The sequence below is a fragment of the Plenodomus lingam genome (genome assembly GCF_022343315.1).
Source record: "Plenodomus lingam strain CAN1 chromosome Unknown contig_26, whole genome shotgun sequence".
NCBI lineage: Eukaryota > Fungi > Ascomycota > Dothideomycetes > Pleosporales > Leptosphaeriaceae > Plenodomus > Plenodomus lingam.
The window spans coordinates 1,064,238-1,090,595 of NW_027093941.1; the positions used below are offsets into that span (position 1 = coordinate 1,064,238).

General features: G+C 51.5%; 12 protein-coding genes across 12 annotated transcripts; 5 read left to right on the plus strand and 7 right to left on the minus strand.

Moving 5' to 3' along the window:
• The first annotated feature begins 3,015 nt into the window (after positions 1-3,015).
• On the plus strand, positions 3,016-4,401 carry IAQ61_006625 (uncharacterized protein). The gene is made up of 2 exons (XM_066097248.1): positions 3,016-3,629; positions 3,680-4,401. The coding sequence occupies exons 1-2, from the start codon at positions 3,172-3,174 to the stop codon at positions 4,224-4,226; spliced, it is 1,005 nt and encodes a 334-aa protein (XP_065952725.1). The 5' UTR covers positions 3,016-3,171; the 3' UTR covers positions 4,227-4,401.
• Positions 4,402-5,411: 1,010 nt separating this feature from the next.
• On the plus strand, positions 5,412-7,658 carry IAQ61_006626 (uncharacterized protein). The gene is made up of 4 exons (XM_003845469.2): positions 5,412-6,285; positions 6,333-6,418; positions 6,468-7,315; positions 7,372-7,658. The coding sequence occupies exons 1-3, from the start codon at positions 5,879-5,881 to the stop codon at positions 7,238-7,240; spliced, it is 1,266 nt and encodes a 421-aa protein (XP_003845517.1). The 5' UTR covers positions 5,412-5,878; the 3' UTR covers positions 7,241-7,315; positions 7,372-7,658.
• Positions 7,659-8,352: 694 nt separating this feature from the next.
• On the minus strand, positions 8,353-9,529 carry IAQ61_006627 (uncharacterized protein; the record flags this gene model as incomplete). The annotated part of the gene is made up of 5 exons (XM_066097249.1): positions 9,495-9,529; positions 9,362-9,442; positions 9,261-9,308; positions 8,780-8,998; positions 8,353-8,427 (listed from the first exon to the last, which is right to left on the minus strand). The coding sequence occupies exons 1-5, from the start codon at positions 9,495-9,497 to the stop codon at positions 8,353-8,355; spliced, it is 426 nt and encodes a 141-aa protein (XP_065952726.1). The 5' UTR covers positions 9,498-9,529.
• A 312-nt stretch (positions 9,530-9,841) lies between these two features.
• Positions 9,842-12,373, plus strand: IAQ61_006628 (uncharacterized protein; the record flags this gene model as incomplete). Its single annotated transcript, XM_066097250.1, has 7 exons — positions 9,842-9,918; positions 9,973-9,993; positions 10,047-10,178; positions 10,229-10,866; positions 10,914-11,482; positions 11,537-11,713; positions 11,765-12,373. 7 exons carry the CDS (start codon positions 9,842-9,844, stop codon positions 12,371-12,373), a joined length of 2,223 nt encoding a protein of 740 aa, XP_065952727.1.
• Positions 12,374-12,970: 597 nt separating this feature from the next.
• IAQ61_006629 (uncharacterized protein) lies at positions 12,971-15,339 on the minus strand (the record flags this gene model as incomplete). Its single annotated transcript, XM_066097251.1, has 8 exons — positions 12,971-13,002; positions 13,089-13,385; positions 13,484-14,073; positions 14,128-14,668; positions 14,721-14,988; positions 15,160-15,199; positions 15,245-15,259; positions 15,317-15,339. The coding sequence occupies 8 exons, from the start codon at positions 15,337-15,339 to the stop codon at positions 12,971-12,973; spliced, it is 1,806 nt and encodes a 601-aa protein (XP_065952728.1).
• Positions 15,340-15,555: 216 nt separating this feature from the next.
• On the minus strand, positions 15,556-17,835 carry IAQ61_006630 (uncharacterized protein; the record flags this gene model as incomplete). The annotated part of the gene is made up of 4 exons (XM_003845473.1): positions 15,556-16,235; positions 16,284-17,592; positions 17,642-17,698; positions 17,758-17,835. The coding sequence occupies 4 exons, from the start codon at positions 17,833-17,835 to the stop codon at positions 15,556-15,558; spliced, it is 2,124 nt and encodes a 707-aa protein (XP_003845521.1).
• Positions 17,836-18,861: 1,026 nt separating this feature from the next.
• On the minus strand, positions 18,862-19,565 carry IAQ61_006631 (uncharacterized protein; the record flags this gene model as incomplete). Its single annotated transcript, XM_066097252.1, has 2 exons — positions 18,862-19,469; positions 19,517-19,565. The coding sequence occupies 2 exons, from the start codon at positions 19,563-19,565 to the stop codon at positions 18,862-18,864; spliced, it is 657 nt and encodes a 218-aa protein (XP_065952729.1).
• A 19-nt stretch (positions 19,566-19,584) lies between these two features.
• On the minus strand, positions 19,585-21,210 carry IAQ61_006632 (uncharacterized protein; the record flags this gene model as incomplete). Its single annotated transcript, XM_066097253.1, has 7 exons — positions 19,585-19,609; positions 19,663-19,706; positions 19,756-20,649; positions 20,726-20,869; positions 20,962-21,034; positions 21,093-21,109; positions 21,160-21,210. 7 exons carry the CDS (start codon positions 21,208-21,210, stop codon positions 19,585-19,587), a joined length of 1,248 nt encoding a protein of 415 aa, XP_065952730.1.
• A 71-nt stretch (positions 21,211-21,281) lies between these two features.
• On the plus strand, positions 21,282-21,533 carry IAQ61_006633 (uncharacterized protein; the record flags this gene model as incomplete). The annotated part of the gene is made up of 1 exon (XM_066097254.1): positions 21,282-21,533. The coding sequence occupies one exon, from the start codon at positions 21,282-21,284 to the stop codon at positions 21,531-21,533; it is 252 nt and encodes an 83-aa protein (XP_065952731.1).
• A 1,127-nt stretch (positions 21,534-22,660) lies between these two features.
• On the minus strand, positions 22,661-22,909 carry IAQ61_006634 (uncharacterized protein; the record flags this gene model as incomplete). The annotated part of the gene is made up of 1 exon (XM_066097255.1): positions 22,661-22,909. One exon carries the CDS (start codon positions 22,907-22,909, stop codon positions 22,661-22,663), a length of 249 nt encoding a protein of 82 aa, XP_065952732.1.
• Positions 22,910-22,967: 58 nt separating this feature from the next.
• Positions 22,968-23,981, plus strand: IAQ61_006635 (uncharacterized protein; the record flags this gene model as incomplete). The annotated part of the gene is made up of 5 exons (XM_066097256.1): positions 22,968-23,166; positions 23,240-23,357; positions 23,585-23,630; positions 23,717-23,882; positions 23,956-23,981. The coding sequence occupies 5 exons, from the start codon at positions 22,968-22,970 to the stop codon at positions 23,979-23,981; spliced, it is 555 nt and encodes a 184-aa protein (XP_065952733.1).
• A 447-nt stretch (positions 23,982-24,428) lies between these two features.
• On the minus strand, positions 24,429-26,084 carry IAQ61_006636 (uncharacterized protein; the record flags this gene model as incomplete). Its single annotated transcript, XM_066097257.1, has 5 exons — positions 24,429-24,619; positions 24,851-25,202; positions 25,332-25,578; positions 25,652-25,959; positions 26,010-26,084. 5 exons carry the CDS (start codon positions 26,082-26,084, stop codon positions 24,429-24,431), a joined length of 1,173 nt encoding a protein of 390 aa, XP_065952734.1.
• Positions 26,085-26,358: the final 274 nt, after the last annotated feature.

Sequence of the window (26,358 nt, forward strand, 5' to 3'; positions counted from 1 at the left end):
TTTTGGATTGCTTCTGCTGGGAGAGGGCCGCATTTCCCCCCCCCCCCGGGTCCCTTCACCCCCTGCGCGCTTCGGCGCCACACATGCACACCCGCGCGTCATCCCTGGCCCTTCACCATCGCTCACTCACTTCATCACTTCACGTTCTCGTAGCCCATGCTAGTGGGCGGGGAAGTGGACGCGCACCTAGCAGCTTGGCCTCGCCTCTGCAACAGTGCAACGCTTTTTCAGCACACGACGTACCTCGACTCGACCCCACTGCTCAAGCACAGGGCCTGTCGCAGACACAGTGCATAACACAGTAGGCACACGCATACCACACCTACTCTACACAGACACACACAAACACCACACACCACACACAGCTAGCTCCCTTTCCAGCTTCCAGCGACGACGCTTTGGGTTGTGTGGCGCACGCCGTTGTTACTACATGCAACCTGCTGGCCGTTTCTGCCTGACCCAGAGAACCTTCTCCTCCAGTCGCCCTGCATGCCACGAGGGCGCCGACGGGGAAGCTGACGAGCTGACGGCAGCAAGACTACGGCAGAAGCTGGAGAAAGCGCCGAAGTGTGTTCTACGAGTCACTTTACCATGTTCGTAAGCGTATAGAGCCAGTGGCACACAGCAGCTAGCCTCAGCGGAAGGGGGGGTTCTTCGTTGCGCCGCCGGTTTCCAAAGCACTGAGTCGTGTGTACTATGTACTACGGTCTACCGTACCTTACCCCATGTACATACTCCGTATCTACTACTGCCTACATACAGAAGAGCTGCCCAAGCGCTGGGCCCCACTCGTACCTCCCCATCCATTCATCTAGCCCCTTCTGTTCTGTTCCCTTGACCTGGCCTGCCCAACTCTCTCTTCAACACGGGCTACCAGGACTGGGAACGCTCTCCTTGAACTCTTCTCCTGCGCCTGCATATGCAACATGCAAAAAGGTACCGCAACTCCTCCACTCACAGGTCAACAATTCTGCCGCACAGCCAATGACAAAATTCTCGACCCGCAGGCTGCAGTAGATGAGGTACTAGGGCAAGCCCGTGTCGGCCCTTGTTGCGGCTGGCCTCTTCACCCAAACCGCGAGGGGTAGCTGGACATCCTCGCCCACTGTTGCCAAATAGCCTAACTCGTGTCATACTCTCACCTAGACGCACTCCATGCCACCCATCTTTCCCCTCCTCCTCTCTCAGCCGCAGCTAGCCATAGTCCATAGGTAGGTGCCCATGAACCTTACCTCATATTTGTTGCAACGGATTGGGCATAGGTATATGACCCCTGATCTGGTAGCGAAAAACGTAGGATTGCGGCATAGCAGAATAAACTGCGCTTATCTGGCACCTCAGAGTTGGCTTCTGAAGTCGCCTAGACTCGCCAATCGTCGTTCCCTCCGAGCTTGAGCAGACCTGGAAGACGAGGGTACCTTGCAGATGCACATCTGTGATCAATGCGAACCGATCCTGTCCAACCGTGAGCCCCGGTACTCTCGAGATCCCAGCGCCAGATTTGCACTCGATATATTGTATATCCTCAGACCACATTGCTCATGTCAGCGGGGTAAGACCTATTTCAAATCTGCATCGGTCCATGGTCCATAGGACAAGCCTCTATCGACCAGACAGACCTTGCACCTCCAATCCAGGAACGATGCGGCGATGCGATAATTCCCCAGCCGATAAGTGATATTGAAACAGCAGTCAGATTCCCGGACAGGATCTGTATTTAGCTGATTGATCCCCTGGTCTGTTCAGCCGTTGCCGACTGTGCAGTGTGCACCTGGTCAAGCTCAATACATGTAATATTGCAAGACTGACAACGATTGAGGCGAATTTCGCGGTATTACTCCAATACCCAGCCCTTGCTGCCATGAGTAGCGTCTCCTCATGAGCCAATTCAGCCAGGGCCTGCTGATTTTTGATTTTCCAGCAATCTCGGGGCTATCAACGCGCTTGGATGCCCGTTTCTTTACTCATCATGTGCTATAGCTATAGCACTCGTGCGCTATACGATTACTCTTATCTTGAGATCCAGATCAACACGCAGAGATCTACGAGCGATCGTTAGACCAGGTGGCGACACCCGCTCATGTTAGAAATTGCCCAATGATTTCTCATGCTGCCAATGGTCACCGGTGTGGTGGCCTTGGTACGTTGAAGATACTAGTGAGAATCAACATTGTCTCATCGCGTAGGTCAACAGCCCAACGGGCAACGCACGTGTTTCGGTCAATCACAACGCTCAGAAGTAATCTCCGAGTCGATCCTTCGGGGAAGCCCAGCCCGCAGCCCAAGCAAAAGGAGCCAACAATGGCATCAGACAAAGTCAATACTTTCTCAGGTCTCCACCACTCAACGTTCCGACTGCTCATTCGCCACGGCTTCACGTCTGCTCAAACACAGATACAATACTAGATTCCCGTGGCGAGAATGTACTATCTAAGAAGCTATCTCCTATGTACAAAGGCGACTTGCCACCTGGGCAAACCGAGCAACCTCGGCCAATGGGCAGAACTTTGACTCGAGTCGCCAGGCAAGGTTTTAGGCTGACTTTAGGTTGCGCAAACTGCTGCTGTACATAGTACAGTGTACATAGGTAGTAGACTCTGGTGACATTTGAGAAAGGAGGTTCAAAAAGGGTCAGCGTCAGCTTGGTCCCGACCCTGAGCCTCGGATGCTGCCTACCCCTCCTCCGTACACACAATACTCGCCCGAACCCTATCATAATCTTCGCATCAACTTACCAATACAGCTGTGTCGCCCACTGTGTAGCTTTGGGCATGCATTAGTCTTTGCGCCCAAGAGTCGTTGTTTGGCCAGCCTGTGTGCACCAAAGTGAGACTTGTTGCCATAGTCCTTTGGAATAGCAGACCTGTTCTACGTCACATGACATGACTTACTACGTTACAGCAGCAGCCCCTGAGGCAAGACGCACCTGAGGATGGAACTTTTTCCGACATTGGATCCGGACACAGTCTATAGGGCTTTATTGGCTTGCATACAGTCCATAAGCCATGATTACCAGCCAAGTGCATAAAGTCGCGCGTTTGTGTACGACGATGAGTCCACGCGCGGGGTACGGTACCTCGTGAGAGACGTCCCTTTCCGCATTCTTGATGAGTCATCTCAACCGCGCTTGATAGCAGGTAGAGCATCCATGAAGGATGCAACGACTTCAAAATGGTGGCTCAACATTCTGGCATCGCTTCACTCCATCCCACTATGTCCTCTTCTGCGTCTCAACTGGACTTCGTGACAATCGACGTCTTTACGAACCAACCATATGAGGGAAATCCTTTGGCTGTCGTACGCATTCCACATGGGCGAACTGTGAGCCAAGAACAAAAGCAAACAATAGCTAGGGAGTTCAATCTCTCTGAGACTACCTTCCTGCATGAGAGGGACGAGGCTGTGCAAGAAGATGTATGGGCCGTTGATATCTTCATGACGACGCGAGAGTTGCCTTTCGCTGGACATCCAACCGTGGGAACGGCTTGCTACATCTTAGGGAGAGTGACGCAAGAGCGTGGCATTCAGACTGGTGTAGTCGAAGCGGAATTCAAATTGAAGGCGGGTCCAGTCGGGCTGAAGTATGACGTTGCGAAAGGGACAGCGAAAGCTTCCATTCCACATGATGTGTGAGCTTTTGAAGGTTTCCTACAGGTGGACACTCAGCTAATGAGTGTAGACATATTCATAATAGAAGTTACCGACGTGAGGAGATCTTTGAGCTGCAGCCCCAACTAGCAGTCGCACAACAGCAGAATCAAATTCACGTCAAGGAGGACCATGCTATAGTATCCATTGTCAAAGGCATGACATTCATTTTAATCGAGCTCGAGAGCATGCATGCGCTGGAAATGGTGTCCTTGACCGGTCGGAGTGTTGTTGTCGATGGGTTAGACGAGAATTGGAAGGACACGTTTGTGGGCACGTACTTCTTTGTACGCACTGGCAAACGCGCAGAAGGAGTAAGTACGTTACGAACTAGAATGATTGAAGGGCAGCTCGAAGACCCTGCCACAGGAAGCGCGGCCAGCGGCCTGGCAGCATTCTTGTCTCTCACAGAAGGCAACGCCAATGAGGCACTCAAGTTCCACATCACACAAGGTGTCGAAATGGGAAGGCGAAGCGAGATCTTCATCGACGTTGAACTCGCTAGTGATAGGTCGATTTCCAAAGTGTATCTTGAAGGTGGAGCAGTCGCGGTGATGGAGGGTCGTTTACGCATCTGATAGTCGTTTAGATGGAGGGAGGGTACGGCTGGCACCTGAAGTGTGACCAGATGGTACAAGCAGTTCATAACCTAGTCTGCAAGGAAACGGTGTCTTCTTCTCTACCTGCTTCTGTGTCAAGTCTAGGTTCGATTTGCACTGTGGTAGGAAGTGTGTCGAATGCAGTGATGATCACAGCCAAGGATATCCGCACACAAGCCCGTGTGAATACGATCTCAAAGCGGCTCAGATACAGCCGGTGAAATGTGGGTCCTGAGATATCAGGCTGTTCTTGGTACCGAGAGGTTGAAATGGATAGCTGAAACGCGTGACAGCTTTTGACAAGGCATGTTTCAGCCATCAGAAGTCGAAGGGCTGGTGGTTAGTATGGTAATGGTCCTTCTGGGTGCGGTAGATCCTATTGTGATCGTTTTAACTCTGGATAAACGGATATGGCAACGATTTTGCTTGGTATTCGGAGTGTCGGCAAATGCTTTACCTGACAGAGAATTAGGAAAAGGTTCTGAGGCAAAGTGGCCATGTACAGTAACCGTAGGATGCCACACTCGATTCAGGAGATGGCTTGCCTTGAGCAAGTGACGAATCTAGTCCAGGTCTTCCTAAGGATTGTCAGCAAAGCAGTCTCGATGCTAGGAGGTATTGTCGTGAGATGGAACAGAGCTCCAAGACCAGAATGAACAGAAATCGTATGTTTTTTGGGGAGTCAAGGTTAACAGACGAAAAACCAACAGACGGGGATGCGTTATGAACAAGTCGCGAGGAGTTCTGCCACCGCCTCAGGAATTGCCAAGGTATCAGTGATTTGATTGGATATTTTACTTCAATAAGGAACAAACTATCCTTGAGACTAACTCGGCCTGGAAATTCAATCAGTAACCGAAGGTTGTGGATGTATATGGGAAGGCCGCTAAGATGGCCGTTGCGTGCAGATCAATCACTACGCCACTCGTGCAGCAGGTGTTTTCAGAGATCAGAAGGCCACAAATATTTCTGCCACGCCTTCGGTTGCCGATATCCGCATGGTAAGGCATCATAGTAGTTTGACTTCACCATCCTCGAAATTTGTCAGTGTTGGCAGGCCCTAGGTTGAAGATAGCGCTAAGGACGTAGGATCGTCCCAGACAGGGCTAGCGTGAACGCTTTCTGGCACTCCGTGACGCTATGTGCATGAGCCAATCCACACCTCACACATCAACGGTTTCCAGCACCTCATTCTCAGTGCCTGGCACATTCTCTACCCGTACAGGATGCAATAAGGATACGAGTGGATGCTGTGGCGCCTGATGATGCCCGCGCACCGTGCGCCTACTGAGGCATCTCGCTTTTGTGGGTTTGAGACGTTTATGCCTTCATCGTGGGTTTCATGCCCGAGGAAGCACAAGCCGCCTCGCATGGCCAAAGTCCATCATCTAAGTCGCCAAGGACTTAAAGACTATGCTCCTCCTCACAAGTTTTTGGCCTCGTACCATCATCTGTCGGTTGGAACTTCAGCACTTCAGGTTTGTCAATTGAGGGTTACGTTCCTTTCTTCCTTCCTTCCTCTAATATTCCAGATCACGTTGAACGTATCTGCGTTTTTTTGCCTAATCTCCCGCTAGTCGGATTTCACTCTTTTGTTTAAGGTCTTACTTTCTACCCGTACCACCCTCATCATGCGCTACTCTACCGTCTTATCTCTGCTTCTCGCAGCCGGAGTTGCTAACGCCCAGTTCGGCGGTCAGGGTGGCTTCGGTCAAGGTGGCTTCGGTCAAGGAGGGCAGAATGGCCAGGGTGGACAAAATGGTCAGGGTGGACAGAATGGTCAGAATGGTCAGGGCGGTCAGAATGGTCAGAATGGCCAGAACGGTCAGAACGGCCAGAACGGCCAGAACGGCCAGAACGGTGGCAACAACAACAATGGTCAGAACGGTCAGAACGGCGGCGATAATAACAACAACAACAACAATAACAACAACAACAACAATAACGCGTTGCAGCTCGACCCAGACAATGTTCAGACTGCCAGCCAGGTTGATGGTTTTGACGGTGGTGAGGAGGAGGGACAAGCCAGATCCGCCACGTAAGTCTATACGGATCTTTGGAGAACGTACCATACTAATTCCGCAGTGATGAGGCCAACTTCATCAACTTTTGCTCGGGCAAGACGCTTACCAATGGTCTCCAAACTGCAACTGGCTCGTGTAACGGAATCGGTATGTGATACTTCGTAACTCGAATAGAGTCGATACTAATGTCATTCAGTGATGGGTGATATTCCCGCGTCAAACCAGATGATCTCGGTCGTTTTCCTAAGCCCCCAGGATGGTCAGGACGTCGAAGAGAATGCAGCTATTACCTTCTCTGTCAAGATCGATAATTTGCAAGCCGGAACATTCACCAACCCCGACAACACGTACTACGCTGCGCCTCAGAGTCTTGAGGGGGGTCAGGTTGTTGGCCATACTCACATCTCCGTTCAGGACCTCAACAACCAAAGAAACCCCACCGAACCACCTGACGCTGAGACATTTGCATTCTTCAAGGGCATCAATGATGCTGGTGATGGTCAAGGTACCCTTTCGGCTCAACTTGATGCGGGTCTTCCCGCGGGCCAGTACCGTGCTTGCTCCATCACTTCTGCAGCCAATCATCAACCGGTGATCATGCCCATCGCTCAACGTGGTCCCCAGGATGACTGCATTCGTTTCACAGTCGGGCAAGGTAACGGTGCTGATGGCGGCAACAATAACAACGACAACAACAACGGCGACAACAACAATAACAACAACGGTCAGAACAACGGTCAAAATGGTCAGAACAATGGCCAGAACGGTCAGAACAATGGCCAGAACGGTCAGAACAATGGCCAGAACGGTCAGGGACAGCAAGGTCAGGGACAACAAGGCCAGCAAGGCCAGGGCCAAGGCGGCTTTGGAGGCCAAGGTCAGGGTGGTTTTGGTCAGGGAGGTTTCGGCGCTGGAGGCGCTGGACGTTTCGGCCGTCCCAAGTTTGCCGCCCGCGCGTTCATTGCTTAAACATGGACAATGTTAATCTGGTGTGGCAGTAGCATGAGCATGCGACATCACAGGGGTTTGGAATGAGTACGAACGGTAATGAGATGCATTTCTTGAAATAACACTATCTTGAATAACACTATCTCGTATAGGCAAACATAGATTATACTTCTGGCCCTTGAGGGGTACCGAAGGTCACTCTACGGAGGATGAAGCGGTAGCGCTTCGTAGGACGGGTTCTGAGAGTGCTATTTTATTCATCGGCGCTTTTATTATTTTGATGAAACGTAAACACTACCTATATACTATTTCTTTAGAGAAAGAAAAATCGTATTCAGATCTTTCGTGCATCACATGGTGGGCATGGGCGGCGATCTTGGGATCGGTTGGCTATAACGAGTTCTGCATTGAATGCAATGAAACTAGCATGTCTCATAACACCAAATCTGTGTCTTTCATGCAGCACAACTGGTAACAGCAACATCTCTTGGCATTTATGCTTTCTCGTGCAGGAACAGCATGGCTTGCAGGAAATGCTGTAATTTCCCCTGTCCCGTGGGCACCCAGTTCCTGATATTGTGACAAATTGGGGAGATCTTGGCACAGCTGATACGTACATACCCTCCTACCTGACATGCAGAGCAAGAGTAGTGGAGCATTATTTCAATGACTGTTTTGTGCGACAACACAATCAGTGAACTTTGAAGAATGTACATTGGGTTCACCGGTGGTCAAATCGTTCATGTGACGATTGCCACCGAATTCTCAAATTGATTAGCCCCGACAGCGACCAAGCGCTTGTCATACTGCCCGGAAGACCGCTATACACAGTATATTAGAGATATTGTGAGATAGACTTTGATCGATCTTGACGGCACATCTGAATCGAGACGTTTCTGTGCCTCTTGATAACCTGTGTAATACACGGTAGTCGAGGCTAATAATTTCTGTTGAGATGGTGACCACGTGAATGTAACTGATGAATTCATGAATTCGGGAAGGTCTGTATGAAGGGAATCCCTCCTAACTAAATACAAGCGGGGGCTTGCTACATCAAATCTCATGTATATCCAGTAATTTCCAATTCGGAGTACAGTTCTTGCACACGCCCAACATGGTTCGGAACACCAGGGCTAGATAGCTGAAAAGCGATCTTGCAGGCAAAGAGGCCTAAGCCCAACATACTTGCGCACACAGCTCTGAAGCCTCTGCGGCTCCAAACTATAGATTAGTGTCCGATGCACAAGAGTCCGTCGCAGCGGCAGGGAGCCGGCAAGAGAGACGTTGATGTCATATTGCTCCGTTTGAGGAAACTACCATATACCACAAGAAGGCGTGCCGGCCTACTCAAGATTCTGCGAGATGTTATTGGGCATACGGTATTGTGTGTCACCCAGCCTCGCAACAAGTGGATTGTGCTACCCGTGATGATAAAGCCGCATTTGCCCACAGGGTAGCAGCACAATTAGGATTGCTATAGTTCCCTTGGTACTGATTGAGTTTACAATAAACCCTCGGAGAGTGCTATAAATGGATCATGGGCGGAGCACCTTCGCAAACCAAGTAGACCGAGACTTGGGTAGCCCAGGCGTTGAAGTCCTCAATAAGGCGGAGGGGACCCATGGCTTGTAACTGACGCAAAAGTCGGCGACTGGCAGGTGCAGTTGTAAATGACCGTGATTTTGAGATTTGCGGACGCGCTGTAGATTGGGGAGTATCTGAAGGTTTCGGCGCATCATGCTGAGCGAAGCAAGGATTGATGAAGTTACTGAAGCTGCTCTTTGGATATATATCGGTATGTCGGTTTTGGTAAGCGCTTGGTAAGGATGGGACTACGCGCCGGTCGCCACTGTAAATGTGTGCCAAGGAAAACCACATTGCTAATCTTCGGTGACATGAAGTCTATCTAGAGGAAATGGACTTGGTGGTTTCTTCTTTAGAATGAAGCCAAATGTCGTCGTTCACGTCATCGTTTACCATGCACCTATTCACCTCGCTAGAGTGATCCTGTTGTTTTGGCAGAAGCCATGCGCTGAGCTACCAGGCTGAAGACGGCAATTGACGACATGAAAATGGCGAGATTATAGAACTGTAGCAGTCAACAATTGTGTACAGGTCTGAATAGCACCTTAGGTACCTTACAGCATTTCTTGAATATGCGCTCTCTTCCGCGTCAGAGCGCGCTTCGACGAAAAGACGCCGCAGATTTGGGAGGTTCGATGGCTACTTCTGAGTCAGTAGGTATCTAATGGAGGCACTCTAACATTTGGCTCACCATGAGAGGGAATCTCGTGATTCTGTGTAGTGAATCGCCCGCGTGCCTGAGCATGAGATGCAGAGGACGTTCGGTAAAGGCGACATGTGCACGGACCACTCAGGGTCCAGTGGCAGTCGCCTTTCGGTGAAGCTGCACGAATATCAACGTTTCCTCCAGTAAGCATTCACTGTACTTTCGCGTCAAAGATCATACGAAAGCCAACTCTTCCTTAATACTTGTTCTCAGTAGAGACGCCATCACGCGTGCAAAGGTTGGGCCGCCCGGACGCCTACGAAGTTCAACGTTACCGTCGGTACAGGGAGGGGTGTCGTTGAGGCACTGGCCTCCGCCTTTCAAACACCAAGATGGCTGTCAACAGAATACGGGGCGCTTTTGCGCCTCCGAGGAAAGGCGAAACATTTGAATTGAGGGCCGGTCTGGTGTACGAACCGCCCCAGGAATCAGTATAGCTGTGTATGGCTAACAAGTGCTGTAGCTCGCAATATGCCTATGAACGGTGAGCGCATAACTCGACCTGTAACTCAGAATGGTACACTAAGACCATTCTAGAAAAGAAGCCATTCAGAAAACTATCATGTCCATGACGCTTGGGAAAGACGTTTCTGCATTGTTTCCGGACGTCTTGAAGAACATTGCAACAGCAGACTTGGACCAGAAGAAGCTGGTGTATCTATATCTCATGTACGTCCTCCTGGAGACAAGCTCGGATCGGTGAGGCTGACTATATTCAGGAACTATGCCAAATCGCATCCCGACCTTTGTATTCTCGCTGTAAATACATTCGTACAAGACTCCGAGGATCCAAATCCTCTTATCCGAGCATTAGCAATACGAACGATGGGCTGTATTCGGGTAGAAAAAATGGTCGATTACATGGAGGAACCACTGCGAAAGACACTACGAGACGAATCGCCCTATGTTCGAAAAACAGCAGCACTTTGCGTGGCTAAACTCTTCGATTTGGCGCCTACGATGGCTATGGAGAACGGCTTCTTGGAACAACTACAAGAACTGGTTGGTGATCCGAATCCAATGGTAGTTGCGAACTCCGTCACTGCATTGGTGGAGATCCAGGAAACGGCGCCAGAGACAAAGGCACTCGTCATCACCTCGACAACACTCAAGAAGATGCTTTTGGCACTCAACGAATGTACCGAATGGGGACGAGTGACGCTCCTGACCACATTGGCAGACTACAAGGCAGTCGATGTCAAGGAAGCAGAGCACATCTGCGAGCGAGTTGTTCCGCAGTTCCAGCACGTCAATCCCAGTGTTGTGTTGGCTGCAGTCAAAGTGGTATTTCTGCACATGAGACACATCTCACCGGAAATGAATAAGTCTTATGCTAAGAAAATGGCACCACCACTGGGTATGATCCCTTGTTTGCGAGTGCTTCCTTTTACTAACTTCTCGCAGTCACACTTGTCTCATCTGCGCCAGAGGTACAGTACGTTGCGCTCCGAAACATCGATCTCCTCCTCCAAAAACAATCCGATATTCTCAGCAAAGAGATGCGAGTATTCTTCTGCAAATACAATGACCCGCCGTACCTCAAGATGCAAAAGCTAGAAATCATGGTTCGGATAGCAAACGACAAGAATGTGGACCAGCTGCTTGCTGAGTTGAAAGAGTACGCTATGGAGGTGGACATGGACTTTGTGAGAAGAGCTGTGAAGGCGATCGGGCAAGTTGCCATCAAGATTGAGAGTGCGAGCGAAAAGTGCGTGAACACACTTCTTGATCTTATCAACACCAAGGTCAATTACGTCGTTCAGGAGGCGATCGTAGTTATCAAGGACATTTTCCGGAAATACCCAGGCTACGAAGGAATAATACCGACCCTGTGCCAGTGCATAGACGAGTTGGACGAGCCAAATGCGAGAGCGTCGCTAATCTGGATTGTGGGAGAATATGCAGAGAAGATCAACAATGCTGGAGAAATCTTGTCGAACTTCGTTGACACATTCGCGGAAGAGTTCACACAGGTAATTTATTCGCATGTCTCATTTCTGTCACAACCAAATACTAACAGTCCTTAGACGCAACTTCAGATCCTTACGGCAGTTGTCAAGCTGTTCCTGAAGAAGCCTGATCAGGCTCAAGGCCTGGTAACCAAAGTCTTGCAAGCCGCAACTGCTGATAACGATAATCCCGACATTCGAGATCGAGCTTATGTATACTGGCGATTACTCTCCAGCGACCCTCAAATAGCCAAGGCAAGTTTACTAAGCGCATCATATCCTAGGCACAAACTGACTTGACCATAGGACATCGTGCTCTCAGACAAGCCTCCCATTACGTCAACAATCCGATCATTACCGCCTCAGCTACTCGACACACTGCTCACAGAACTGTCTACCCTCGCGTCCGTCTACCACAAGCCCCCAGAGGCCTTCCTCGGACAAGGTCGTTTCGGCGCCGAAGCCATGCAACGCGCTGCCATCGAAGAACAACAAGAAGAGGCTAGAGAAAACCCCATTGCTGCCGCCGCAGCCGCCGCAGCCGCCAGCGGCCAAGCGCCCACCAATCTGGAAAACCTCCTGGACATTGACTTTGACGGCTCTGCGCCCGCTTCCATGCAAAAGCCACCACACGCGGGAGACACCGGCCTCGAAGGTCTCGCGGGCACCCCGCAGCGTGTTGCCTCGCCCGGTGCACCCGCACAGTCGCAGTCCAACATGGATGACTTGCTCGGCCTGTTTGGCGATGGGGGCGGTGCAGCACCGCCGCCTGCGGGTGCGAGCCTGACCAATGCTGACATCATGAATGGGTTTGCGAGTCTGAGCGTGCAGGACAGCCAGCCTCCGCCTGCGAGCCAGCAGGTAGGCGGTGAGGCAAGCAAGAAGAGCAATCAAGATCTGCTCGATTTATTTTAGAAACATGGTAGCTAGTCTAAATCGAATTGTAGTCTTGAGGGAAAACGAAGCAATCTTCATGTGGACAGGGGTGGGGAGAAGGAAATCAATGTTAGCGTCATCGATAGAGATACAAAGAGTAAAAAGACAAAGGTGGCAACACACGTCAATCACAAGGAGCGGCATCATGTGCTTTCTCAACAGCGGTCTGAGTGGGGTTGCAAATGTCTATATCATTTTCACTCTTTTTATTCTCGTTGATGAAATCGCAGTGTCCTAGCTACCACACACGCACCCACCCATCATTGCCTGCTAATTCCAGCGGAGCGCCATGCCAAGTGAATGCCGATACTGTATACTGGGTTCCTGCAACGCTAGATTCGGGGAAAGGAGGAGGACGGTGGGGTTGTTAGACTGTGCTACAGAGACCAATACACGCTGTACATTTTAGTTTCATCATGTCAACTTGGTGCGGTACCGTGGACTGCGGCAAAACCTTAGATTCATATGTCATGTCGGTGCCATGAACCCAGCATGCCAGGCCCTTGAAGCTCGAAAACGCATGCGGCGCACACGCCGTGTGATGAAGAATTGTGTTTGTATGTATAGCTAGCTTGTCTAGGTAAGGGAAACATTGAATTCCCAATTCTCTGTACGTTTGTTAGTGCGTGTTGGTAGAGAGGGAAGAAGAAGCATAGACCGCTATTTGTCATGCATGAATGATAATAGCACGTACCTGATTTCAAATTCTCCGCCGTATCATTCAGTAGGATGATGCGCCGTTTTGTGCAATATGACGTCCTGTCCAGCATATCGACCTTGAGGTCTTTCAGCTGGTCAATCGGCTTCTCAAACATTTCGCTAAGGTTCTCGACAGCCATTTCCAGATCCTTCTGATTGTCCTCGAAGATTTCGGTCAGATTGTTGCGTGCGAGGTAATAGGCAAAGGCGTATGTCCATTTGAGGACCTGCCGACATTGTTGTAGTGCTTGGGATGCCTGGTCTAGGAACTGCACTTCGATCCAAGACATGCCTATGTGATACTTGTTAGCACTGTGCCCACGAGTGTTTGTCCTTGTGATGATTGTGGTGCTTCAAGCAACGACGTGAACGGCTCTGCTCTAGACTTACCACTTGAGTTTTGCAGCTGCTGCATTTTCTTCTCCGTCTTGAGGTAAATATCCTTGTCCAACTTGGCGGACTGCTCGTGGTTTGCATATCGATTGTAATAATGTAGATAGCGTTCGAGCGACTGTCGCGACTTTGCCTGGGCATCCCTGGCGTCCGAGCCACTCTTCTCTTCGAACCGATTACAGTTGTACCAGCTGGTGCCATGTTCGGACCATACGCCCATACACATCCAACAAAACTCATTACGACACTTCCGGCATGTCATGTGGTTACAGCCTCCGTTCTTCTCGATTGTCGAATTACATTTGGGGCATTCTTTCGTATTAGCAGATATCCAATTCGCTGTCTCCGAGTCGTCCTCGCATTTCTTCAGCCACCGTTTTACGAGCGAGCACGGCGCGGGCTGGTGGTTGTTCAGTGTACACCCAAAACAGAAGTCGTGTCCGCACTCGCAATGCACCGTGGGCACGACCTTGGTGAGATCCTTGGTCTTTATTGGACATTCTACAGCGTATTTACAGTCGGGCGCCGGGCACCATTTGAGATTCTCTTTGTCGTCAACGTATGTTCGTGTAAGTAGGACGTGGTATCTGACACCGTTAGCAAGAGAAGGGATATAAAAATGAGCAAGGTCCAGAACATACCTGTCCTGAAGGTCGGCTGTGACTAGCAGATCCAGCGACTTGGAGTCGACAATGCGTGTGCAGCCTTCACCAGGACATCGTATCCTGGCTGCCTCTCCTTCGTCTTGAATCTTTGTTCCGAGATATTGCCTGTAGCAGTCGACACAGAAGCGATGCCCACACTTCATCGCAAACGTATCCATGTTGGGTGTATCGTCGCAACAGATGTCACATACAAAGCCGGGCATCTTCTGGAGCCTTGGAGGATTCGTTGCCGAGTCCTGACCCAGCCCAGCGAGCTCCAGAACCTCCTCCGTCTTCTCCATATATTGGTCGATCAGCCGCTCCTTATTCCATCGTAGATGTCGAAGGAGAATAGCGGCGGCCTCCGGTGGCTGACCGAGTATGCTCGACACTTCTTCAATCTGCCTGTCTTGTTGTGCTTGTATTTGGATCGGATCGTAGACCTTGAATTCCACCTCGTAAGCTTGTCGTGTAGTCTTGATGTCCTTGTCCTGTGATTCGAAGCCAACGTCGTCTTGGTCCATGTCGAAGTCGGAATCTGTGGCAAAGTCAGTGCTGACAAGGACAACAAGCAGAAAGAGCTGACTTGCCTTCTTCAAGGCCCAAATCGCTGTCTTGGTCATCGAACTCGTTGCCGCTCATGGAGCTGTTGAAGTCATCGTCCGAATCCATCTTGCCCGCGTCTGTGTCTGGGGTTGCGGGCAGGTCGATGGTCGCCGTCTTTGAGAGATGCTTCTTCTGGGGAGGCTGTTCTGCAGTATTCAGGTGATGTGCTGCCTCGGAAGCCTTCCGCTTAAGCGTCATCCAGCATTCGGCGGCGAGTACGGGTGGGCAGCTGATGACGCAGTAAGGCCCAGGCTGGGGTGGGAGCAAGCAAACGTGCAGACGGCCTTGGGCGGGTGTGCTGAGAAGCACGCGGGCAGTCTTGGGGAATACAGACAGGCAGTACAGGCAGACAGCAAGCAGAGGGATGAGGGGGGCGAATCAGTCGGGGGTTTTGGGTCAGCGTATGGAGACACCGAGAGTCACAAGCGTCGCGTTGAACAGGGTGGGCGAATGCAGAGGGGTGCTGGTCCATGTGAGCATGGGGGGGGGGGGTTGAAGGGCAACACACCTAGGCCCGGATCGGCTAGTGGTTCCGGAGCGCGAAAGGCAGGAGCAGCCGTACTATCTAGTCTAGGCGTACTCTAGGTAGGTGATTGCATGCATGGATGCATCAGAGATTCTTCTCGTCCATATTGGAAGTGAGCCGTTCAGTTACCGTGTCAATTCACAGACTTCACCTACTGAATACTTCAAACACACCCAGGGCTTCACTATTCGCAAACCACCGATCGCACTTGTGTCACATGATTCCAGCTAGCAGACTACGAGTAGGAACCTAAAGGCGTTGCCGACAAGCTCGTGCATGTTAGTCAGTTGATACTAATCCGACTCTTCTTCCTCGCTCTCCTCGTCCTCATCTTCGTCCTCCTCACTATCTTGCTGCAGGAACTCAATCAACGACCTCGTCTTTTCTCGCACCTTCTCCATCTCCTCGTTCTCCCTGCTCTTCTCATCCTCCCACCACTGAATCATACCCTCTTCTTCGACGCAGTCCAGCTCCACCAGCTTTGTTGCAGCACTTAGCAGGATCGTGTCCCCATTCTCCTTATGACCCAGATCTGCTTGAAGGAGGAGCATAAAGTCGACCTGATCGGCCTTCTCGGATGCATTCTTGTCGAATATCGACCGGTCAATGAGTTCCTTGTGTTGCCCAAAGACTTGCGCGACTGCTTGTTTGACTGCTGATCCAGACTTGATGAGTTGTATGATGCGTTTCACAAAAGACGTCACCACGGCACGACGAACTTGGTGATCTGATGCGTTGGTGCTCATGCGCAGTGCTGTGAGCTCCAGCTGGATGTTCGCAGACTCGTGACCCTCAACAAGCGAATCGTATATGCTCGCCGAGGCATCGTGGTCAAAGTTGGCCGCGTGCTGGCTGTCTGCGGATCCAACAGATAAGAAGCTGCTGGTCGCTGATCTGTCGTGCCTTATTTCGAAGCCATCAGCTTCCGGTTCAGAGTTCAATGTCGATATCGAATCGTTGGAGAGATTGTAGACTGGTTTGGTCAGCTGCTGTAGCATTACTTGGTTGGCTTTTGGCTTACTCTGCCCACGCGAGACAAGACCGTCAACCAGTTCGTCCTCATCTTCCTCTTCGGAGTCCTGAAATTCGAACCCGCTGCCTGTTGGTCCTACTATGGCAGGGTCTGCGTCTCCTCTTATGAGCTCTCCATCGCGATCCCGTCCCCGTTTTGTTCTTGTGATTCGGTGTTCTCCTTGGATGGTCATGCCCTCGCTGATGCCAACCCCATACGAGATCAACGCGCCAGCCTCCACTGTACACTTGCGTCCTATGGTAGCTTCATTCGCGATGACTGATTTTGATATTATGCTCCCATCGCCTATGCTAGCATTGTCCCATAGGTATGCACCATCGATCCTCACGTTTCGGCCGATTTGGCAGTGTCGGCCAATGATGCTGTTGGTAATAACAGTCTGTGAGCCAACACTGGTGCCTCGTCCTATGACAGTCTTCGAACCAATAACGCAGTCTCGTGCTAGTATGACGCCCTCTTCCTTGTAGATGTTGCCTTTCTGTAACCGATATGACTGGCCCTGGACTAAATTGCTGTCAGGACATAGTGGATATGCCCAACGCGACACAATATCTTTGCTCACAGCGTCGTACGCGTGTAGATTTCGAACACGTGCTGCGTAGTGATTGGCGACGATATGGGTGTGAAAGGTCTTGCCGTTGAGTTCGTAATCCTTCAATACACTGTGTAGAAACCCTTTCCGTGGTGCCTGGAAGTCGAAGTTATCGCTCCATAGTGCCAGGACTTCTGGTGTGCAAATGTCGATGCCGCAGTCGATCAAGTCCTGTCGTACTTCGAGCTCGTCGTGCAAACACAGTAGCTCGGGATCGATGGAGAGGTAGTGCGTTTGATCTCGGTTGGGCATTTGTTCAAAGTGCAGACACCTGTCTTTGGTCGGGTCAATGACGAACACCGGTGAGGTACCTCGGGCCTTTGTCCTATGCGTATTTCCAGCCTCACGCAGTACCATGGTCATGATGGCATTTTTGTCCTTTGCCCTCCGCGCCCTGTGCGCAGCCAAAGCAGATTCCAACGGCAGGTTGCTGACTACGTCTCCGTAGACCAAGAGAAAGTCGCCGACCAGTAAGCTCCTGCTGTCCAAATCTCGCATAGCGTCACCGATTGAATGTGATGTCGACTGGATGAGCTCCAGCTTGGAGAAGGGCGAGGATTGTGCCGACCATTTCGAACGTGTAATGTACTCTTCGACCTGTTCTCTGTGTGCGCCGCAGTATACAAAGACTTCCTCGACGCCGGCGTTGGCGAGAAACTCGAAGGTGTATTCGATGAGCGGGGTATTTGCGAGGGGCAGCAAACACTAGAGAGCCGTCAGCAGGCGCCTCCTATAGGAGAGGCGTATGACTGACCCTCGGGCGCTCGAGGGTAAAGGGATTGAAGCGTGTCTCGAACGGGTCTGCGAGTATCTACAGCAGTTAGCCAATACGGTAAGTGAGCTGCAGGCGCGTGCATGGAGAAAACCTACTACAGCCTGCAGCGGCTCGTCGCGATCTTCCTCGCCGGATTTGCCCTTGTCCTGGCCCTTCTTCCCTTTCGGTGGCATGGTGACCAAGGCCTGTGTGTATTGTGCAAGTTAACAAAGGCAGTGTAGTGATGGTTCCAGATGTGTGTGCGTGGTGGGGTGGGACTGGACACTGGCGCGCTATCGGTACGGGACCGGCAGGCACGTAGTAGGTAGCAATATGAACTTCGAAATGCCAACGCTGACTCACAGGGCCTCGCTCTTTCAAGATATCGAGACCCAAACAATCGGGACTTACTCGCGTCGAAAGATGCCTCTAGTGGTGGGGGTGTGGCTCTGCGGGAAGGCCGCATGAAACTCCTTGTGTGCGCGTGCACGGCTTTCCTGGCCCGCCCACAGTGGTCTGGGCCTCGTGGACTTTCAGGGACAACATACCGGAAATGCTTATTGTGACCACAGTCCTCATGGCTGTCGCGTGTGGCCCCAGAAAGTCTGTTCACCTGTTGGCCCTGGATCCTCTAAGAAACTGAAATCACTTGGTTACGGCGACATGTCAAGAAAGCTTTCTGTTCACAAGTGTTTTGTCACTCATATGGTACCTATGTGCGGTACCGGTAAGAATGTTTGCACGGGCAAGCGAACATGCCATCCCAGGATGGAGAAACCGAATATATATTCTCCGAATGCTCCATGTAATCCGCTCCCAAGCTACCATAAGCCGAAGGAGAGTGCGGAAATGCTTCTGACCCCAGCCTCAATCTTCAAGCAGGGTACTGTCCCACTTCTTTTTCCGAAATCTTGCGCTGCTCACACGATCAAACGATGGAAAGAAAAAAACACCTTTCAACACCCAGAGACCAAGATGTCCCTTATATTCTCGGGAATTTTCGTGTCCTTTTACCTTCAACGTGCTATACTCCAGCGGGCACTATGTACAGCAGGCACGACTCGGCGCTGTAGGCGCACCGACCCAGGTTGCGGAAGCGGTCCTTCGAGCTCCAGCTTCCAGCCAGTGACTTCTGTTGGAAAGTCAAGCTGAGTTTGAATGGCTGGCTTTGACTATTGCCTGCGCCACCGTTGTGACGGGCAGTCTCACCATTCGTTGCGTTATCTTGGACGCGGTTGCATCTGATTCATCTGCGTGGGTATTTGTGGCGCATACATTTGTTGTCGCTTTGCCGGATTATTTAAATCGTCTCCTCCCGAGATGTCAGATATTTGCCTTCTATGATTGGGAGGTAGTTGCTGTTGATGTTGCTGTTGCTGCTGCTGGTGCTGTTGTTGTTGTTGTTGTTGTTGTTGTTGTTGTTGCTGCTGCTGCTGCTGCTGCTGTTGTTGTTGTTGCTGCCGGGCTTGTATCTGCATCTGTGGCGAACTATTGTATCCTACAGACCCTTGCAAAGAGTTTACACCGTAAGCCCCGGGATGCTGTACCGACTGGCCTTGCATAGCCTGCGCATACTCGTCCGAGACGTTATTACCGACGGGTGAGACACCAGGTAACTGATTAGGGGAATTCCAATTGCTCACAGTCGCTGGGGACTTTGCAGGCGAATCCTCCTCTTTCAAGACCAACTGACGAGCAATCTGTACGGGTTGGGGCGCCGCCATTCCCTCGGATTGCGCCATTGGCTTCTTCAAATGAACAAGATGCTTCTCAAGCATGTGCAAGAGACCTTCCTTCGTGAATGGCTTTGGAAGCACATCGTTCATGCCTAGAGGAGTAAGCACACGGTCAACTGCTGCACGACTGGCGACATACCATGCTGAAAGTACATAGAAATGTCATCACTCCTAATGTTGGAAGTCATGGCGACAATAGGGGTTGTGTCAAATTGGCGAATAAGGTGGCATGCTGAGACACCATCAAGATTTGGCATGATGATATCCATCAAGACGAGATCGTACTTGTGCCCAGAGTTCATCTTGTTGACAGCCTCCAGGCCGTCAAGCTATGGCATTGTCAGCGCGAGCTTGCAAAGAATGTTCAGGGACACTTACAGCGCTGTCGATAGAGCAGTGAAATGCGTACAGGAACTTGCTTCCGATCCGTCGACACGTAGGATCATCTTCGACTAGTAATATCTGAGGAGGACGGATCCATCCAGGGTCGGGAATAGTGCTCTTCTTCCTTCCTTCTTGGAACTTTGGCTCGGCCACGTCTACAGCCTTCGGTGGTGCAGCGTACGGGATATTGTTGATATGCTCACTGTACATGGGATCAATACCGTTCGAAGAGCCAACAGGGTAAACGAGATTGTCGAGATTCTCCAGACGCATCGAGCCCACAGAACTGGCCGATGGTGGCCCACGACTCGTTGGACGGACTGCGGCCCGCGCAAAGTCCGGTGGTGGTGTGGTCAAGGTCCCGTTCATCCTCATTGTGATTTCATTCATGTGCTCCAAGTTTCGAGGATTTAGCATTGCATCGGCGTTGGTTTCGCTGAGAAGCTTCGAAGCGTGCTGCAGAGGGGATGCCGGATTGTCATCAGCTGATGCTTGATTCGGCGCATCCACGCCGCCATTCTGTGGGAGCGCCCCGTTCTGGAAAACGAGTTTGCTGTTCCGTCTTTGTGTGGCATCTACACCATGCAGAAACGTCATGATCTGTTGCATTACATGTTCGTGGTTCACAACCGTCTTTTGCAGGCCAATGACTTCTTGTAATAGCATCGAGTGATGGATGCTGAGTTCGCTGTACCGTCCCTCAAGCGCGTGCAGTTGCGCCTGTGTGGCCATCAACTGACCACTGACCATGTCCATCTGTTGCGAGGGAATCAGCATGTCGTCCGCGGTGGACTGGTTAGGTTTGCGGGGCGCGGGCGCCTTTCTCCTGATGTTGTCCAGCGCATCTTTGTTGTTCATCTTGAAGTCGGGATGCTTAAATTCCCAAGCCTGCGGTCCCGTCAGCATGCGCCCTAGCGGCAGAGATCGTGGCGCTGCGCCCGACGATAGCACTGTTAAGACGTACTCCAGGCCCATATGGCGACTGTCCATTGTCCTCATTATTGTGTCGGACCTTGTGGAAATCGTACTTGTTCAGTTGGCGGACGAAGCTGGCAAAGTTGCTGTGCTTGAAATGTTTGGGTAGGATGTGTTTTGTGAATTTCTCGTTCTATGCGTATGTTAGCAGGGTGATTGGGGTTGGGGTCGCGCAAGAAGGATTGGGGGATGGGGGAGAGGGGAGGGGAGGGGGGAGGGCCCTACTTCTAGTACGACAAAACTATCGCCATCATTTCCCCATCGCACAACGCTTTCGTCGCTTGGACTCTCCAACATCCTGTGTCGCACATTAGCATCAGCAACGGGATTCGTCATGAAGCTCAGTGTCCACCTACTTGTACAACTTGCGCACCTGGATGAATGTTAATTTGAGAGCTTGCATGGATGCGGCCGTGAACGTACAAAATCGCTCGAGTTGCTCGACCCGGCACCCCCGGACTGGTTCGTCTCCATGGTGACTGTGGACGAGATCAATGAGTTGACCGGGTAGACTTGATGGTAGCTGCAGTGACTACGCGCGACAAATGACAGGTGCTGCGCAGGTCCCAAATCGGATGCGAATGGAGGTCAACGACGACGCCCACTTTGCGACAGCCACCACAACCACAATCGCAACCGCAACCGCAACCGCAAGCACAAGCACAGACTCGACCGGTTGGAAGACGGCAGCGAGAAGCAGAGCCAGCGATGGCGCAGGACTCAGGCTAGGATTCAGGCTCCCCGATGGATGCGCTTGGGGGCTCTCTGGGCCGAGGCGATCGAAACGGGGTGGGTGATGACGAAATCAGCGAACATGGGCGTGCCTGAGTGCAGGCGGGCGAGATGCAGTGGACGAGATCTGGGCCTTTGGGTTTAAAAGACAAGGAGACATGGGCTCGAGGCACTGAGCGGGCGCTTTGAGTCTAAGAAGGCCCTAAAGCAGGTTAACACGAGCTTGAGAGGAATGCACGTAGATGTCTGCGCTAGGATCAAGCCAAGCGGACGCGCTGCCGGGGGATGTCGAGGCACCCAGTTCTCTGCAGGGTGAGGGAAGCGAGGTGCACAGTGCATGTAAATGATGGCGGCCCGAGTGTTGTAGTTACAGCAAGTATGTGTGTGTGTGTGTGTGTGTGTACTGTACCTAGTAGAGTTAGGTGTACGTGTGGATATGTATGTACATGTACAGTATGTATGTGTACGTTGTGAGTTGTGAGTTGTGAGTTGTATGTTTGTATGTTTGCATGTGTGCATGTGTACATATATGTGCAAGAGACACACTGACGAACAGCGTATGATAACTAATTACAGGAGTCTACCGTGTGCAGGACGGTGTATGGCGCCGAAGGTACAACATGGCTCACTCCCCTCATTACCGTATGCGCTGATTGCGCAGTTTCCCCTCGGCCGCCGCCGCCGCTCCCAAGCTCGCCGGTGCCTTGAGAAGGGGGAAGGCTGCGGTGCTTTGTGCTTTGAGACCCGGTAGAGAAAGAGACAGGCAGAGAGAGAGAGAGAGAGAGAGAGATAGAGAGAGAGAGAGAGAGATAGAGAGAGAGAGAGAGAGAGATAGAGAGAGAGAGACAAGAGACAACGCTGCCCGCTGCCCCGGGGGAGCGCCATTGACGACTTTTTCGGGGGCCCTGGTCGGCCAGCTGGGGAGGCGATCGGCAGCCCGCAGATACAACCGTCCGAATGATGGCAGGCTAGAACACGACGAGTGGACCGCCCTCATTACCTGCAATATCTATTCTGCCGCAGCCACGACATGCCAACTGAGTGCAGATAGGACCTACAAGTAGTACTCTAGTCAAAGCACCCTCCTCTAGCCATCACAGTGGCCCTGAGCGCGCGCCACCTGTTGATGCATTTTCTTTTTTGCATCGCCTCACCACGGCAGCAGCAGAAGTGGGAGAGAAAGACTCGAGAGTTAGTTGCAGACTGCCAGAACACCGTCCACGCCGGGGCTGCTCTTGCCGAAAGTGAAACCGCGCGTGCCGTGTGAGAGGAAAGCAGCTCGGCCGGGCGTGTACCGGTACTGTAATGATCGGACACACTTGCCCTGTTGGAGTTGCCCCGGGTAAAATAACCTCTTCCCCGCTGCATCGAGCTCCAACCACCAGTGGCCTCCACCACCCACCAAAACGATGACCAACGTACCTTGACAGACAGACGGCATTGCCCATTCTACACACGACCCTACCAGCCAGGAAACATACCAACCAACCAACCCCATCATGAACATCATGTTTCCAGCCACCCGCCGCCTTTCTCTTCCTGCTCGCTCCATGCCAACTCGACGCCAATTCCATGCCTCGGCGCCCGCATTCGTCAGGGTGGGCGACAAGCTCCCAGACGCTGACCTGGTCGAGGGCTCACCTGGCAACAAAGTCAACCTTGCCAAAGAGCTAAGCAGCGGCAAAGGCATCGTCATTGGTAAACACGCAAGAACCACATGTCTTTTTGCACCTGCAAACACTAGGCTGACTACCGTACGCGACGTGTGAAGGTGTCCCCGCAGCCTTCAGTCCCTCTTGCAGCGAAAAACATATCCCCGGCTACATCGAGGCGAGCAAGCTCAAGGATGCCGGCAAGGTCTTCGTCGTCTCAGTCAACGATCCATTCGTGTGAGTCCTTTTTTCCATTTCGGCCTCAACTTGCTCTTCTACGCATCGGGCCTGAAACTGTCTCGGCAGACTGCATCTGCGTCTTCATCTGCGTTGTTGCGACCATGGCCGGCCACTGCAGTCTGAGACCTCGGAGTATTTTCGGTCCCTGTCGTCGATCTGTGTTTCACCAGCACCCTTTGTCCTGGTTCAGTAATTTTCTTTTTCCCACGGCTGACCAAAAGTAGCATGAAAGCGTGGGCCAAGTCACTCGATCCATCAGGTTCGAGCGGTGTGAGTTGTCTTGATGGGAGATCTGCCTGCCCCCCCCCCCGTGTGGGTCTCTGACTTGGAACACCTAGCATGACTGACTATATCAGATCCGCTTTCTCGGTGATCCCAGCCTGTCGTTCACAAAGGCTCTTGATCTTGCCTTTGATGGATCTTCCATCTTTGGAGGCCATCGTTCCAAGCGGTACGCCCTGAAGATAGAAAACGGTGCGGTCAAGGAAGCCCATGTTGAGCCTGACAATACTGGGTTGAACGGTTCGTCTCTTCATGGTCGCCCGACATGGGCAAACATAGGTGCCAGTTGCAAGATTCTGACCAGAAAATCTAGTTTCTGTGGCTGAAAAGGTTCTCTAATCACCTTGCCCTACGACTCTTGGGCCCCCGCATCTGGCCAATGCGGCTGTGTAGAGAAGAAGGGTTGTTCGAAGCGGATTGGGTGTACAGCCTACCAAGTAGACATTCGCCTAGTGTTGGTTACTCACAATGAGGTGGATCAATGTGGGTGTAGGCAAGGATTCATCTCAGGATTGACCTTTTCACTTGTGCCATGTCATCAAGAGTGCCACTGCCAATGCAGCACACCTTTCCGTCGACTCTCTTCTTCTCCAAAAGAATGGAAAGCCGCAATTCAAGTGCCACGACCGAAACGACCTACATGCCAAAAATAGTCATCAAACAGACTCATAGAATTGCCAACACATGTACAAATCATAGCTCCATCACAAAACACCTCCCATACAATAGCATGCACCTCATCCCATCCCAACAACCTTCTTCCCGCCCTCGCCACTCTTTAACAAATCAAGAACTTGCAAACGCACAAGACCCCAATTCCCTCTTCTCCACGGCCTGCTGCGGACTAATATCAAAGTCGAAAATATCCATGGGCAACCCCATTGTTGTACAAACATTTGGAACGTCCACGACGCTTGCTAAATGGCCCTGAACCGGGGCGCAGGACAGCAGGAGATAGATCTGATAATCGCTGTATCCTGTCAATAGCATTAGTCCCACTCTTCCTTGTAGCCCACAGGCTTGAGCGAAGGGTGTGGGGGGGTGGGGGTGAGACAGAAAGAAAAGAAAAGAAAAGAGCGAAGGAGATGAAAAATATGCAAGCAAGGGCAAAAAAGGAAAAAGGAAAGAAGAAAAGAAAATAAAATGCACGCACAAAAAAAAGCAACCAAGAGGAAGCAAGAGGAAAAAAAAAGGCCCACAAAACTCACCATAACGCCTCAAGTACTCAATCACCCTCAAACACGTCTGTCGATAGGCAATCGTCGCATCGAGGTAATGCTGCTTCCCTTGTTCGTCCACGGAGAAGCCTTCAAAGTAAATATACCGCCCCGGTCCAAACTGCGTCTCCACGGGCCCCGGTATGTAGATGGGTGACTTCATAGCCAACTGCTTCATCCCGTCTTTCATTACGCTGAACTTGATCGTGATGACGCCCGCCATTTCAATGGCGCCGCAAAAGGAAATCTCCCCGTCACCCTGGGAGAAGTGTAGGTCTCCTACGCTGAATTTCGCGCCGGGAACGTGGACGGGTAAAAAGACCTTGGAGCCGCGCGAGAGGTTCTATTATACCGAAAAATGTTAGTTTCTGTAAATTTGCCCAAACTCAAGAGTCTGTTTACTTTCCTTTATGTCTGCATTTCCGCCATGCTCAGGCCGTCCAGGAATGGTCCGTGCACCCTCTTTCCCAACCTTCTCCTTGAGTGAAGCGCTGGCGGAGCCTGCGTGTACGTTTTTGGGGTTGGGAGGCTCAGCAACGGTGCGGTTGAGGTGGGTGTGCGTGGAGATGAGCTCGCTCTCGCGCTTGTTCCATGTTTCGAGTATCTCAGCGGAAGGCGCGCAGCCTAGAATGCCGGGGTGGATGAGGCCTGCAAAACGGACGCCAGGGATGTGACGGCTGGAGCAGAAGATGCCTTCGAAGTCCCAAATGGCCTTTGCACTATGATGCATTGCGTCAGTAGCGAACATTTCTTAAGTAAAAGGGTGGGCAGAGTGCGAGAGGGAAGACATACGGCTTTGGATAGATTTCATCTAGGAATCCCCCACCATTCTCTTTGGCGAATATACCAGTGAACCCCCAGGGCTGGTGTTCGAGCGGCTGCACATCCTGAATCTCAACCACTAGTACATCACCGGGCTCTGCTGTCTCGATGTCAAAGGGTCCGGTAAGATAGTGGATCTTGGTTAGATCGACATCACGCACGTCGTCGGCGGAATCGTTATTCCCAATCTGACCGCCAGTCCAGTCTACGCACTCAATCTTGACGACCTCATTGTTTTTGATGGTGCCGTACGATGGAACATCGGGATGCCATCGATTCTACGCGTTGTAAGCTCACTGCCTGAGAGATGGGGAGGTTACGTGTATACGTGAAGGCACTCCTGCTCCGCAGCATCCTTGTCCAGTGACACTCTCGCAGCGTATCGAAGTCCCTCTTTACCCATATTGAGTGAAATAAAGGAGATTGTCAGACACGAAGAAGAAAAGAGTCGAGTACCCAATGTTTGGGGGAACGCAAAGGAGGGGTACGAGGTATGTTTTGATACTAGACGAAAAGGAATCACTTTCCAGCCTGTCAATTACGAGTTTTTAGTATATTCTTGTCGCCCGGAGAGCGGCAACAAGCCGTGGATAGCTACAGGGAGATAGATAAGCTCATGATACCACTCTTACGTTACGTATTGTCCGATGGAGCTCCAAGCTGCCTACTACATCTGG

Bases quoted from the DNA above. Each gene is read 5' to 3' on its own strand.
- IAQ61_006625 (XM_066097248.1), top strand. From the start codon at position 3,172: ATGGTGGCTCAACATTCTGGCATCGCTTCACTCCATCCCACTATGTCC. The intron at 3,630-3,679 runs GTGAGCTTTTGA...TAATGAGTGTAG, and splicing joins GCTTCCATTCCACATGATGT to ACATATTCATAATAGAAGTT.
- IAQ61_006626 (XM_003845469.2), top strand. From the start codon at position 5,879: ATGCGCTACTCTACCGTCTTATCTCTGCTTCTCGCAGCCGGAGTTGCT. The intron at 6,286-6,332 runs GTAAGTCTATAC...CTAATTCCGCAG, and splicing joins GGACAAGCCAGATCCGCCAC to TGATGAGGCCAACTTCATCA. The intron at 6,419-6,467 runs GTATGTGATACT...AATGTCATTCAG, and splicing joins TGGCTCGTGTAACGGAATCG to TGATGGGTGATATTCCCGCG.